The 15547-nt window shown below is 53.3% G+C and overlaps 1 protein-coding gene across 1 annotated transcript in view; it reads right to left on the bottom strand.

Annotated features, from left to right (window-relative positions):
- Nucleotides 1–6440: 6440 nt before the first annotated feature.
- Nucleotides 6441–15547, bottom strand: part of Ptgis (prostaglandin I2 synthase) — a 33179-nt gene continuing 24072 nt past the window's right edge. Inside the window, exons 7-10 of the mRNA XM_033767088.1 lie at nucleotides 10688–10976; nucleotides 9627–9808; nucleotides 8551–8702; nucleotides 6441–6798 (exon numbers count right to left, since the gene is read on the bottom strand). Coding sequence (XP_033622979.1) covers nucleotides 6654–6798; nucleotides 8551–8702; nucleotides 9627–9808; nucleotides 10688–10976 — 768 coding nt within the window. The 3' untranslated portion in view covers nucleotides 6441–6653. The remainder of the gene's footprint in view (nucleotides 6799–8550; nucleotides 8703–9626; nucleotides 9809–10687; nucleotides 10977–15547) is intronic.

The raw sequence follows: 15547 nt of genomic DNA, 5'->3' as shown, positions 1-15547 counted from the left end.
CTCGAACTCACAGCGATCCGCCCGCCTCAGCCTCCCGAGTGCTGGGATTACAGGTGTGTGCTACCACGCCCAGCTGAGGCTCGAATTTCATTGGAACACATAAACAGGGACTTTTAAGAATAAACTGCTATCAACAGCTGCTGTGAAGGAAATAGGCAACTGCCTGAGAGCAATAGAAATAATGGGGAAGGTTTTCGGATCAAGAACTGCCTGAGACAAGGCCCATCTCACAGTGGAATTACGAAGCAGAAAGCATCAGCAAGAAGGATATTCCGGGGATAAGGGTGGGAGGGAAGGAAGGGGAAGGCCCTGGGGCTGGAGGAGGGCAGGAGGAAACACAGGATGCAAGGCCAGGGGGGTAGGGACGTTTGATGGATGGATCCCATATGGTGAACTCCTATTCACCCCTCAAAGCCCACGGCCTGTGTCACCAGCCCTGCCTCTTGGCATCTGAGTTCATTTTTCCTCCAAGAAACTATGATGAGGCTAAATCAGGACACTCACATTTCTGTGTCTTCCACTGACTATAAATGACGGGGTTCACTATGCTCACAGAACCTTATCAGGGAAGTGTTCTACCGGTTATCCCCACTTTGCAGGTGGAGGAGCTGGGGCACAGGGAAATGCCCCAATCACCCCAGTACTCAATGACTCAGCAGAGACCAGGCAGAGGCCAGGCTGTTACAATTATGGAATGACCTCTAAACGGAGTATGAAGAGTAATTGGTTTTATTCTCTCATTTACACAAAATCCAAAAACAGGAGATGCCAAAGTCTGTCATTGCAGCAGCTCTGAAGCTTCAGTATACTTGATTGATTTCTGTAGGTCTCTTAACCTCATGGCCACAAGATGATTGCCACAGACAGGTTCTTACAGGACAACTCCAAGAGAAGGAGAGAGGAGGAGAATCTCTCGCATTTTGAAACGCCCTCCACTTTCCTGATCATCTCATTGGCCAGCACTGGATCATGTGACCTTCATTAGCCCAATAAGTGGTGAGCAGTGCCTGCCAGCTGTGTCTGACTTGGCCTTGTTTCTGCTTGGAGCTTGGGCCGTTGTCTCTGAGCGCACAGCTGTCTCAATCTGAAGAAACCTGGCTTGCTGCTAGTGAGGAGGCTGGGGCATGGCGTCTGGCCAGGCGATTAGAGTTCCCTCCTCAGCGATGGTCTCAGAACGTAGTCAGGGCCCACTGAGGCCCCTTGATCTGCCCCTCTGTCGGGGTCCCGCCTGTACCCTGCGGCCTCTCCGCAGCCCACTGTCAGTCAGAGCCCAGCTTGATCCACTCGGAACCCACGGTGGCCCCGGCTACACCGGCCACTTCCTGTCTCCGTCTTCCTTCTCCTCTCTCCTCCATACGCAGCCGCTCTGCTCCTCTTGTGTCCTTTGACCCTCGGAGAGGCCTCCCTGTCCCTGCCACCTCCACACGGCCCCTCCTGCCTCTCCCTACTTCCTCCCTTCTCTGCAGCGTCCATCCCCATCCAACGCATTTTGTGTTTTTTAAATTTATTTGCCCGGTTTCCTGTGGTCTCCCCTACTAGGGCTCCAGCACCAGAAGCTGGGGTCTGCTGCTCACCGCTGGAACCCACGCTGCCTAAAATATTCTCAGGGCCCAGCACACACAAGGCGCTCAGAACACCTAGTGTCTAAAGCACACAGAAGGCTCGACTTAGACTCAGACTCAGATGCAGTTATCGCCCATACAACCGTCCCCTGGGCCTCCTGAGTGCCAGGCATGGGCTTGGCGCTCAGCTATGGCCTTGGTGTTATTTTTTTAAATTTTTATTTAGTTATTGAGACAGGGTTTCTCTAAATTGACTGTGCTGGGCTCCACCCTGAGATCCTTCTGCCTCAGCCTCCTGAGTAGCTGTGATTACAGGTGTGTGCTGCCATGTCTGGCATCTGTGATTTTCATAAAGACACAACACCATCACCAGCGTTGGCTTTGACCAAGGGGCTGTACTGATTCTGATATCAGCGAGGGGAGCATGAAAATGTCCTTTTGTTGCCCGAGGATGGAAGTGATGAAGCTGCAGGCCCTTGAGGCCCAGGATGTAGTCCCTGACTCAGACAAGCAGAACCCTGGCCCTACCACGTAACTCAGACCTTGACTGATAAAACGGGAGCATAACACAGTGGGAAATGGTGCACAGACTGAAAACCTGGAGCGGAAGACTGTATTTCCTAACTTCTCATGCAGCAAGATGGGTCCCATGATTAAATTCTGGCCAATAAGGTGGGAGCAGAAATTTTTCTTTTCTTTGCTCTTCCCTCCGGCCTGTCTGGGATGTGGACAAAGCAGCTGGTGCTCAAGCAGCCATACTGGTCCCTGAGGTTGGAAATTAGTCACTACAGTGAAGAAGAGAGCAGAAAAAGATGGGCCTGGTGATTGTGAAGATGTCATACCACCACTGGTCTCCTGTCTTTCTGTGAGAAAGGAATGTGTGCTGTTTTTGTTGTTGTTGTTGCTGTTTGTTTTTTGGTTTTTTGAGACAGGGTCTCACTATGTAGTTGAGACTGACCTGGAGCTCACTATGTAGCCCAGGCTGGTCTCGAACTCACAGCGATCCTCCTGCCTCAGCCTCCTGAGTGCTGGGATTACAGGTGTGCGCCACCACACCCAGCAATGTGCTGTTTTAAATGTAAACCCTTTAACATATAAAATGTTGTTGTGTTCTCTTGAGAAGTGTGTTGCTTGCAGCCCAATTCACACTCACCAGTGCCAGTGTGCCTTCCTATCAGCCTCACTGCTGAGGAGACTGAGCGAGGCACATGTGTCCCAGGAACTTTTATTTAAAGATTTGAGACAAAAACCAATTTTCCCTTTTCTATTTTTCTGAAAGCAAATGTAACCAATTTCCCCCTTTCTCATATTCAAACAAATGCATGCAGTCTGATGAGAGAGGGAGATTGTCCCATGAATATTTATTGAGACGAGATTCTACTGTGTTTTAAAGGCTAGTGTTGAACTTGTGGGTTCATGCAACCCTCCTGCCTCAGCCTCCTGAGTAGCTAGGACCCCAGGCCTGCGCTAACATACCTGGCTACTGGGCCAGGAAAATTTTAAAAGTTTCTTTTTGTTTGCGTGTGACCCTGAATCCTAGCTCCTCTATGGCTACCCATCCCCTCTGCTGTCCCCAGGAGGATCATGGACAGGGTGCTCCCCAGGGATGCTGTGCAGAAGAGAGGCCCGCATTTGAGTCCTGAGCCTCTACTTCTTAGGTGTATGGTCTTGGGCCCGGCATGCGTTTCTCTGACCTGCAGCTTCCTACTCTGTGGGAATGGAGGTGATCGCGTCTGCCTTGTTGGCGGCCGCCACTTCGACCCGTGCTCTGCGCTCCCCTCCCAGGGGCCGACCTGGGCCTTCCAGACCTCGGCGGGGCCCGGGTGGGCCTCACCCAGAGGCTCTCATGAAAGCGGGTGCTTTAATAGATTCCAGCATGTTTTTGCTCGACAGGGCTATATGAAAATAGAATTCTGTATTAAAATAGCAAGGCACAATCATCATGCTACTCAGGGGATGCTGTGTTGACTCCAAACAACATCAAAGTCAGTGGCTTCCGGCAGGACTCAGCTGGGAGGCCAGCTCTGTGGAGACCAGCAGGCAGGACCCTACCAGCTCCCTGGGTGTGTGCAACCCTTGCTGTGCACACCTGGCTTTGGTCCCCGCCCCTCACCCTCTCGGGTCCGGGAGAAACAGCACGGCCTTCAGGCAACCCTGACCGTGCAGGGTTTGTTCTGTACCTGAGAAGAGAGGGCGCTCTGGCCCCAAGCCTGGGCCAGCCGGAGGGAGCCCCCTCCCCAGCCAATGTATTTTGACAGTCACTTTCTATTCTGAGCAATACGTGTGGCCCATTACTGGCAGCAACAGAAAAACAAATTTAAATTTAAAAAGTGAGTCTGCTTTTTTTGTTTTGTTTTTTGAAACAGGGCCTTGCTATGTAGTTCAGGCTGGCTGTGAACTTGTGACAATCCTCCTGCCTCAGCCTCCTGAGTACTGTGTTACCAAAAAAAAAAAAAAGTGAGTCTGTTTAAAGAAGAATATTTGATAAACAAGAATTCACAAATGTAGCAAAAATAATAACAACAATGCTCAGGAAACCCTTTTCAGGTCACTGTAAGAGGATTCTAACAAATGTCCTGCAATTCTGAGATTCTCATACATGGCAGGAAGAATCACCATGACGTCCAGCTCCTTCCCAACAACCTGCAGCCAGCAGCCAGCCCACCATCTCCCCCTCTTTTCTTGGAAGCTCATTTTTAAGGGGGAAAAAAAAAAAGGAAAGTGACAAGAGAAAAGAAAGATGAAAACAAGAACAGGTTTCAATCACGGCCTTCAATCTCAGATCCCAGCAGGAGCAGGCTGGCCGGGAGAATGCTTTCTCCCAAGCACTTCGCTCCTCACTGGCCGTGGCTCCGAGGAGGTGCCCTTTGGACGTGAACTGGCCCTTCTTGGAACGCAGGTGGGAATCGAGCCGCTGTGCCAACCCAGCCCGATTTGGAAGGGGGAAGCCAGAAGGGTTTCCCCCGCGCACCAGGGTCGCAGACCTTCCGCAGCTATTTCTGCGGGCTTTCTTCCTTCCCTGCCAGCCAGGAGGAGGCAGCTGAGGTTGCTATGGAAACTGGCTCATCCTCCCACAGGAGGCTGCCAGCTCTGATTTCCTGCAGAGTTAAGAAGCAGGCGGCAGTGGGGTCACCCAGGCGTGAAGACGGGTTTCCCTGGGGATATCCAGCCTCCTGTCAATCATGCTGTCTGTCTGGGAATCCTGGGGGCGCCCAGAGCTTAGGGCCAGGGAAGCCCCCATGCCCCGGGGCTGCCACTCACCCCTGGGGCACTGGGAGGACTCAGGGCCTCTCTTTGCCTCCAGCTAAAGCTGAGAGACCTCGTCTGTGCCTGCTGCTCACAACTGCACCCACACTTCCGCAGCAAGTGCAGGGAACCGAGTTTGAGCCCTGGTACCACCCCCAAAAAAGTTTCTCCTTAAACTGTGTTTTTCTCCCAAAGCTGAGGTAAGGGCACGTTTTCATCACAGACCTGTTTGTTCCAGGGCTGGAGCACACAGGCTCCATGAATGATGGCCCGGGTTCCTCATTAGCTGGTTCACTTCTTTTTTTGTTGTTTTTGTTTTGTTTTGTTTTGTTTTTGGTTTTTGGTTTTTTGAGACAGGGTCTCACTGTGTAGTTGAGACTGACCTGGAACTCACTATGTAGCCCAGGCTGGTCTCGAACTCACAGCGATCCTCCTGCCTCAGCCTCCCAATGCTGGGATTACAGGTGTGCGCCACCATACCCAGCTTCCCAGTATCACTTCTAAGAGTGCGTGCAGGGTCTCAAACTCCAGTGCCTCCAGGCCAGGTGCAATGAATGCAGAAGCAGACAGAGCCTAAAGCCGGGGGAGCCCAGTCTGTGCCCTGCACACAGGGATGCTGCCTCTCAGCTCGGCCACTGATGCCCTCGGCAATGTGGCCCAGTGTGGCTGGGGCCTCCGAGTCTCCAGCAGAAGTGGAAACAATTCAGGTTTGGTTTCGAGACAGGATCTTGCTAAGTTGCCCAGTCTGGCCTTGAACTCAAGATTCCTCCTGCCTAGGCCCCCAAGTAGCTGGGATCACAGGCATGTGCCACCACACACAGCTCTAGGTTGACTTTTTTTTTTTTTTGTACCAGGGATCCAACTCAGGCCCTTGCACTGGTGAGGTAGGCACTGGAACCACTGAACTAAATCTCCAGCCTTTCTAGGTTAACTTTTTAAAGTCCAGAACAAGCAAAAACAGTGTGCAGCCTGGATTGAGCAGCATGGGGAGCATCTACACCCTAACAGCTCGTTTCTCCTACTTGCCTTGCCCCAACCGCGGGGCCCTGGCTGAGTCACCCTCCTAGAGGCCCTACGTGAGTCCAGGCATGGGGAAAGCCCAGCTTGTCTGGTGCCTGAGTCTCTAGAGCAGAGCCCTTTGTTCCTCTGGCCCAGTGTGGGGTGGGCCGTGCCTGCACCGGGTGCACCAGCCCTGGGGCCCTCGAGTATCCGCCTGAACGCAGAGGAGGGTAGTGTCAGTGCAAGGGGCGCCCAGAGAAGGAAACAGCCTAAGGGGCCCTGAGGCCTTAGCTACATGAATAACTGGGGGACCAAACTTGTGCCAGCAGACACACAGCCGGCACCAGAAGGGCCTTTCCACAGCCTGCATCTCTGGTGAAGGCCCAGGCCATAGCAGTGTGAAGGGCTGGGACAGTGAACACTCTGGGAGTAGGCAGCATAGCAGCAAGGACTCCTGGCTCTGCCCTGTCTGGATTAGCTTTTGTGGATGTCACTGTCACAAGGTGAGAAGTGCTAGGTGCCTGGGCAGCAGAAAGAGCCTGATTTGGAAGTAAAACTTTGCAGCGATAGCCATAGAACTTTTATTTATTTATTTTTGAGACAAGATTTTGCTTTGTAGCCCAGACTGGCCTCAAACTCACAGAGATCCTCCTGCCTCAGCCCCCTGAGTGCTGGGATTACAGGTGTGCGCCACGACACCCAGCTGAACTTTCCAAGTCTCTTCTTGACTTTGGTGTTGTCTTTGGTGGCTTCCACTCTGTCCCCACCCCTAGGTATAGGCATCTAGGATGACACTGGCACAGAAAGTCAGGAAGCTGGAGCAGGCTGTCTGGGAGCTCCTGCGGGTCACAGCTGGGCGCGACACTGGATGAGCGCGTCATTCTTCGGCTGCATCAGCCCGAAGCCATACCTGCTGGGGTCAAACTTGGGGACCTCCTGGTCTGCGCTGACCAGCTTCAGGTCAAAGTGCGTCAGCACGAGGAACACAAATCTGCAGGGAGAGGGGATCGGAGGCCATGAGCAAGTGTGGTCTGCTGGCCCCTGCAAGGTCAGGCAGGCCGGGATCAGTCCTGGCACAGGCCTGGGAGCCCCAGCAGGAGAGGTGTGGTGCCACCCACGCCCAGGGGGTGTGCAGGAACCTCCAGCTTTCCCCTGCCTGCCAGCTGTGTGGCGAGGGCAGCACAGCCAAGGGAAAGAGCCCGGCCCACGTCTGCCCAGAGGGGAGGAGCCCCAGCCCTCCAGGCCTGTGTGCCTCTCAGCCCCCACAATGATCAGCAGTGAGGCAGGCTGTTCCCTTCCTCCTGTCCCTTCATCCCCCTTTCTCCCAGGCCTGGAACCTTTGCTGTCTGTCCCGGCTGGGACTGCTACGGTACCCATCAGTGTCTCAGTGAGATTAAAGCCAACACCACTCTCACAAGACATCTTGCAACCACCCGTGAGAAAACTGTCACCCCATGACAAGAGCTTGCTACCGCCACCTTCTGGAAATCTTAAAGGTACACTGGGAGGTTGCCAAGTCCATGCCGTAACCGGTGCCCCTGATGACGTGGTGACTTGCCTCTGACCACCTGCTTCATTATTTGTCACCAACCATGTCCCTAAGGGAGCGTATCTTTTACTTCTCTGAGTGCCAGCACTGTCCTGCCTCCTGGACCGGCGGACCTGTGCTCGTGTGCAGTTTCATCTGGGAGAAGCCAGGGTGACTGTAAAAACCACACCCAGTCTTGGCTGTGCAGCGGTCCGTAAAACGTGCACATGCTCGGAATTACACATCCATCAGCGGCCATGTCAGCCCGCACGCACGTTTCTTAAGCACTTAACACGGGTCAAACTGTACTACTTTTTTATTGGCTTCTCATCATTTTTTGTCTTAATGCATCACCGATGAAGCTTTTGAACACTGGCCCCTCTTTCCCGTAACCTCTGTGTGATTTCCTCCAACGAGGCGATTTTTAGGAGTGCGTATGAAGTGTTGGAGCAGCAATGACTGCACGGTATTGCGATCTCCGTCCTGCTATTAACTGAAGCCAAATGTTGCCGGATGTCTCTCTTCCCCCAGCTTACTGCCTGCACCCTGATACCTGTAATAGCTGTGATAATTAACGTTTAGCAAAACCTCTGACAAGCTAGGCCGTGGGTCAAGATCTTGGAAAGATCCAATCCGTGTATCCTGACGCCCCTGGCTCTATCAGCACCCCTCACTTTATAGAGGAGGAAACGGGCGTGGAAGGTTACTGGGCCTACGGTGACAGGTACGCTGGTCAGAAAGCCGGGGTGCCATGACCCCTGGCGCAGTGGGTCGCCAAGGCGCTCAGTGCCTGAGGAGGAGGACCTGGGAGCCCTGCCCTGCCCGAGGCATCCACACGGCCGGGTGGGGACACAGACGCCCAGCCAGTTTCACCACGGGGCTCTGAACACGCGGCGGCCCTCAGTCACCTGAGACCCAGTGTCCGCATTTGGTGTGTGGACGCCCGTTGGAGGACGAGCCCAATACCAGATGCGATTATTTCACAAGAAATCAGAAATCTGGCTTTTTATATGAGCTCTTCTGGTTTTAAAAAGTTAGCACACATTTTTAAAAACACAAATCAATAGACTCGTGGGCAGGAGGCAGCCCTGCCAGTTGAAACTCCGCCCTAAACCGCTCGCCTAGCAGAGCCCCAGAAGCAGCAGTGTGTGAGCCAACCAAACGGGGTGGCACCACCTTGCCCAGCCCAGCCCTGCCCTGCCCCGCCTCACTCACTGTTTAAGGCTGTAGATGGCAAAACTCTTCCCCAGGCACTGGTTGTGCCCTGCCCCCCACGGCAGGTTGTAATTCTTCAACTGTTTTCCACCCTTGTAAAAGTCTTTCTTCTCTGTTCCCTCTGGGCTCAGGAAACGGTTGTATTTAAATACCTGAAACAGGAAGCGAGTCCATTTTTTTATCCCACCCCAAGCCAAACCTGCACCAAAAAAAAAAAAAAATGTTTTGAGGAATTCATTACAGACTTGTTTACAGAAGAAGGAAGAAGGGTCACAATGTAACAGTCAACTGACAGGGGACTGAGGGAAAACTCCAACAAGAGATGTGTGTACCACGTGGAAGACGTTTCTACTGCTGGGTGTTGAGTAAAAAAACACCCATGAGTTTCAGAAAAATAGGATCCTATACAAACACTCGTGTGTGTGTGTGTGTGTGTGTGTGTGTGTGTGTGTGTGTGTTGGGAAAAGCATAAAAATAATTTAAACGACACACTCCAAAAACAGAGGGAAAAAGACACACCCCAAACCATGGCTAGGGAACTTGGTGGAAGTGGAGAGGAGAGAGTGACCTTTTTTCACTTTTAAATATCTATTTCTCTATAGTTCTATTTTTATGATAAGTACGTATTACTTTTGTAATGGACAAGAAAAATGAATTTCACAAAAGAAACAGGTCAATTTCCTTTGCTACACCCGACAGCGATAAGGCAAGGCTTGTATCCGAGCACAAGGGGTGGTGTGATCGGATGAAAGGTGGTAGGAGGACAAGTGAACGGCCAGGCAGACAGGTGGGCAGATGGCAGGATGGACCCGCGATGGGTACGCGGTGGGTGGATGGACGAAGGGTGGACGGAGGGGTGGGTCAAAGAGTGGTAGAGTTTCATCTGAATATCCTCCAGAGGCAGGTGCTACCACGAGGACCATGTCTCAGTTGAGGAAGCACAGAGAGGCGAAGCCATCTGGGCAAGGTCACACAGCAAGCAGAGAGCACAGCCAGGCTGCCCCCAGAAGCGGCTGATCCCAAAGGCACTGAAAGATTTGCCTGTCATCCCAGTGTGACCAGCTAACTGTCAGTACCTCTGGGTCTGTGTAGATTTCCGGATCCCTCTGGGGACTGAGGAAGGGGAAGAGGAGGAGCCGATCACCGCATCGCAGGGAGAACTCCCGTCCATCCGCCAGAGGCAAGGCCATGTCCACCACCACCTCTCGGGTGATGAAAGGTGCAGCTGTGAGCCTGAGGCTCTCGCTCAGCACGCTGTCTGCATGGGCGACACGAGGGGATGAGCAGGCTGCCCTCCTATGTGCCCAGTGCCACCCCCGCCCACTGTACAGAGGGAGGTGCAGCAGGCCTTGCCCGGTCACACAGCAAGGTGGAAAAGGCCAGATGGGGATCAGCTGTGACCTCTCAGAGGTCCCTGAGTGTGAGAGGATCCAGTTCTGACTCCAAGGGAATTCGTGAGGGGAGGTTAGAGCCAGAGAGATATCAGAAGGCTGGGAAAGAGGGGGGCCATCTGTGTCTGCTTCTGCCTGCCCAGAGAAACTCCCCTTCTGCAAACAGCCCCCCGATCCTCCTCTGGGGACCACCCCTCTTCTATGTTCAGGGGTGGGGCTGTTGCTTCTACTCCTCATTGCTGGTAGTGGGCTCTGACTGCCCGTCAGAACCTCGCTCTGAGCACTGGATGGGCACGTGATCCAGGGGACACACTCGGGACTTTAGGCAGCAACGCGCTAAGGAAGGCAGCCAAGGATGGCTCTCATAGCCAAGGATGGCCATCCTTGAGCTGATACCAGCCTGAGACAGAGCCAGCCAGGAAGGAGGGGGCTGGGAGAGGGACAGACCCATCCTGATAGCACCTGGATCCCCCAGGCCTCAAGCCGGGCACCTCTGGATTCCCTAGCTGCATGCCCCACACGAAGGCCCTTTCCCACCTCAGCCAGCGTGGCTTAGGGTTTCTCTCACGTAGCCCATGAGCTTGGACAGCTGAGACTGCGGCACAGAAGCGCCAGGCCTCAGAAGGGAGACTCAGGGAGACCTTAGGTCAGAGGACAATGACAGGCCCTGGAGCCCGCGCTAGAAAAGGCTTTGGGGGCGCACGACGAATGATCGCGCAGGCGCTCTTGGAGGCCTGTGATCTCACCGAGCACAGGGGTGCTGTCTAAGGCCTTCGGCGGGAGGGCGCTCATCTGCGAGGAAGACTGCCCTGCTTGGCACAGGATGTGTTGGAGCTCCCTACGAACGGCAGCCAGAGCCTCCGGATTCTTGAGAAGGAAGAGCAGGAGCCAGAAGGCGGCAGGGCCCATGTTTCCCTGCAGTGAGAAGGAGCCCGTTACACCAGGGCGGAACAGTTTGGCCGCAGCCTTGGCCAAGGCACAGGGCTCAGCAGGCCTGGTTCCCACCCATGCCAAGAATCTAGGTGCAAAGAGTGTCTGCATTCAGCCTCGGGCTGTGGCTGAAACCTGCTTGAGACACTGGCCAAGCCTCATACCTATTTTCAAGACCGCTCCAGGGTGATCTTCACAGCCAATGGGCAAAGCAAGCATCGGGGAGAGGAACAAGGGATATCGCTGAAGACCACTGTTCATGTCTGAAGGTGAAGGCACCATTGGTCCCTATTTTTTGCTACCCCTTATAGCCACACCCCTTTACGACGTGGCCCTGCAGAGTATATTTCCCCCACCCCTGAATTTCAGTTCAGACACGGACTTACTTTGCCAGAAGAATGAGCTGGAATAGATAAAATAGCATTCTCAGCCAAGGTCTGAAGAGACCTCATGTGCTTCTACTTGCCCTGGACTAGGAAGAGGATGAGACATGTGGGGCAGAGCCGAGTGGCCCAGCAGAACCCCACTAAGATCAGCCAGATCACAGGCCTGTGAGTTAAATGAAGGTGAACAAATGGAGGCCAGGGAGCTTTAGTTAGTGCATGTTTGTTACACGGCAAAGCTAACTGATACAATGTTGAAATGCAGTTAGGGACACAGGTTTCCTTGTATGTTACAATTCTCAGTCACTTGAAGAATAGGTAAGTGTGAGTGTGTGCACATACAAAGCAAAATAGTAATAATTACTGATGAACGCGAGTGCTGCTTTTTAACAATACTTACTTAAAACTTCCCCATAGGTAAATAATAAGGAAAATCAAGGAAACGTCTTTCCTCACGGCTCTAGTCTTCGCTGCTCGTTTTCACAGGCATTTTGACCTCAGCGATTTGGCACACTCAGACGTGGGTGACCACAACTAATCTCAACTGCGGGAAGGTTTTTGTCTATCATAAATGACCACCCTATCCAATTATAATAATAGGGCACTAAATCATCATTAACTAGCATATTTATCTGGTAATTTCATTACAGGCATAACTGCATGTGGGGAGAAGACTCAGGTCTGAGGGTATTTATTACAGCGCTGGTGGACCAGCAACAGAACACTGGAAGCAGCTCCTTGTGTATCGACAGTGATCAGTGAGATCCCAGCCGTAGGGGGATGAGCAGGAAGGTGGTTCAATGAAGGCAGCTTTGAGAAGCCTGGTGCAGACTGAGCCCCACACACAGGGTGTGCAAAGTGCAAGGTGTAGAGTGGGGATCTGTGTGTAAAGAAGGGGACACCACCTCCGGGACACAAGGGACTGGCCCTGAGGTTGCCTCTGGCACAGATGCAGGGAGGACAGGGAGGGAGACTGACTCTTCTTTAATATATAAACCTTTTTTTTTTTTTTTTTTTTTGACAGGGTCTCACTGTGTGTTCAGATTGCCCTGGAACTGGTCTCGAACTTGCAGCGATCCTCCTGCCTCAGCCTCCTGAGTGCTGGGATTACAGGTGTGCACCACCATGCCCAGGAACTATATACCCTTTAAAACTCTTCAAATTTTTAATGGATGTCCGATTTTTAAATAAAACAGAAGGGCAATGAGTAATTCTTACAGTGATCTGCAGTAGCATGAGAAATGCATATGGTATAATGCTGAATCAAACAGAAATCTGAACTATGACCACCTTGACCACAGAAGAAAAATACAGAAAAGGGCTGGAAAGAAATGCTGGAATCTGGAGCGGTGGCAATGCCTGCAGTTCTAACTACTTGGCCGACTGAGGCAGGAGAATCGCAAGTTTGAGTTCAACCCGGGCAACTTAACAAGATACTATCTCAAAAGAAGAAGGGCTGGATGTAGCTCACTGTTCTCTCCGTTCAATCCTTCCTAACACACGCACGTGCACACACATGCACACACATGTACAACAGCATCAGCGACGGTAAGATGAGTTCTCCACCTTTATCTCACATGAATTCAACACCAAGCAGGTACCATTTACTTCCAGTAAAGCACACGTCATTATCAGGACTTTTACTAAAGAGGAACGCGGCCCTTCCTAGTCACCACGCACTGCCCAGCATAGAGCAGAGGCTTACTGATAGGATCCGGGCAACGTGTGTGTTCTCCTGGTCCTGGGAGGCTCCAAGACACCCTAGGCGGGGCTGGAGGAGCCCTGGATGGAGCCCAGGCAGGGCGGGGTTCAGACCGCAGTGCCCCATCCTGTGACTCCGGACAAGTCACTCTCCTCCAGGCCTCCGAGTCCTCAGGACAGCAGGGACGATACGGAGCCACTCCCGGGTGGCCACAGGCTCTGCCGAGGCCGGGGCAAGAGCAGCGAGCTCCGAGCCGGCCCCACTGTGGGGTCGGGAGCAAGGGTGCCTCGGAGCCCCTCCCACACCTGCTGCCTGGCTGGGGCAGCAAGGTCACTGCTGGTCTCCTGACCAGGGAACGTGGGGATGAATAATTCAGCAGCAGGCTAGCTCGGGGCCGAGGCCCTTTCATGCTGCCCGGATGATCAGACGGGCACACTGCTTATTAATTACCAGCAGAGGTGGAGCCCACTGTGCTCGGTCCTCTCTGCTTAAAGGAAGGAGCTCTGCAAATTAGAGAAGTGAGCGAGACGGCCCTCCGCCTGGCTGCGTAGATGGGTGTGTGGGCGCGCATGCACACGAGTGTGATCGCACCACAGGAGCGCCGAATGCCCTGCCTGGTGCTGGGGCCTCGCCTCAGCTCACCCGGAAGACACTTCCTTCCCACCACCGGATTCCCTCCTGCTCCAGCCCTGGGAAAGACCGGCCTCCTCCGCTGGGAGGGCCAACCCGTCTGAAATCGCTGGGGCCGCCAAGGCCACCACATGGTGAAGCCATCTGAGGGATCAACACAGAAGAATGGACAACCAAGGTTCAGGCGGGTGCAGATCCTGTTTCCTTTAAGTTTGTGATTTTAAAATATTTTAAGGGGAGAGAAAAATGCCCCAAGTGTAATGATGACACGTTAAGTAGGTTTATAACTTGTAACTAATGTATCACCCTGGGGGATGCTGTCATAGCACCGGGACTATAGGCGAAATCCCTGTACTTCCATTAAAATTTGATGTGAACTTAAAATTGCTCTACAAATAAAGTCAGTTTAGAACAAAGAACACCCCAAATGCACGCTGGTATCTTAGATTAGATCCTGGAAGAGAAAAACTTGGGAAATCTGAATAAAGTGAGGACTTTAGTTAATAGTAATGTTCATTATTGTGACTACATAATTTCGGCAACCTGGGATTTCCCCGTACTATATCTGTCACCCTTCTACAGTCTAAAATTATTTCAAAATAAAATGTCAAGGTGCAAAGAAAAAAATGGCCACACGCCCTCCTGGCACCACCCAGGCTGCTCCCCAGACTCTGGGACTCCCAGCCCCCGCCAATGTCTGGCTTTGCTGACACGGGGGCTCTGGGGACAGCCAGAGCACCAGGTCGCCTCGCCCATAAACCCACCGTTGGGTCCTGGGGGTGGGGGGACTGCTGGCGAAACCCCGCCAGCCCCTCGCCAGCCTCTAATGGCTCTGAGGGGAAATTTTTTAAAAGTCCAGAGTTGATGGGAGAGGAATTGCCCCGTGCAACCGTTAGAGCCAGTGGGGCCACAGGACAGGGGGGCCATGGCGGTCAGGACTGAAGGCAGTAACCAGGCAGACCGTCCCTCTCACTCCAACACCTGAGCCATGACTGAGTTCACTGGTTCTGTCACTCCCAAGTTTCCGAACTCTACAAGCCTCCTCATTCCCTCCAAGGCCACTGGCAGCTCCTTGGTTTTGCCCCAACACCTGCTGAGGTCCAGGGCCTTGGCACTTGCTGCTGCCCAGAATACCCAGGTCCCTGAGTCTAGTGTTCTTTTGATCCAAGGACCACTTCTAACATCCCAGCCCCAGAGCGGACTCCGGCTGGGGTAGACTCCCAGGAGATCTCCATTTGTAGCCCTGTTCATGCCCGTCGGCGTCTACCACCATCTGGAATCTGTCTGCTTGGCCGTCTGCTCCCTGCCTCACTCCGACTACAGGGAAAGCGACACAAAGCCGCATCCCTGCGCGCGGTAAGTCCTCAGTGGAACTTTTCCGTGATTCTGCAAAACAACGGGTCTGCACATTTCAAAAATGTCAAGGTTATGAACGACCATGAAAAGCATAGAAACTGCCCCGATTCAGGAGCACTGAAGAGGGAGCGGCCAGAAGCACGTGCGATCCGGGACTGCCGGCCGGGCCGAGCTGAGCCACGAAGGACATCACCGGGACAGCGGGCAAAACCGGAGCACGGGAGGCACCAGAGCTGAGGAGCCTGGATTTAGGCTCCAGGACTTGCAGTGTGCGGAGCCCACGGGAGAGGCCTCTTCCTCCCAGGACGCACCCTGGAGTGAGTGACACCACGTCTGCAACTTACACGGGAAGCATCCGGTCAAATAATCACAGCGGGAGACAGTACGTGAAGGGTCCTGCCCACGGTGCTGCTTGACAATAAAGGTGGGAACCAGGCAGACACGTGCCTCTCCGTGCCCGCACGCACACGCACACGCACGCTCACAGTGCAGTCTCCCGCCGGCCTACACGCTGTACACACACTCACACGCGTGCGCGCACACACACCCCACGTCCACGGCTGCCTGCGCCCACCTGTGTGGCCCAGAGCTGCAGCACCAGCGCC

This window comes from Fukomys damarensis, unplaced genomic scaffold, assembly GCF_012274545.1.
Source record: "Fukomys damarensis isolate Sample0158 unplaced genomic scaffold, DMR_v1.0_HiC HiC_scaffold_22, whole genome shotgun sequence".
NCBI classification, from domain to species: Eukaryota; Metazoa; Chordata; class Mammalia; order Rodentia; family Bathyergidae; genus Fukomys; species Fukomys damarensis.
This window is presented reverse-complemented; position numbering and strand designations above follow the sequence as displayed.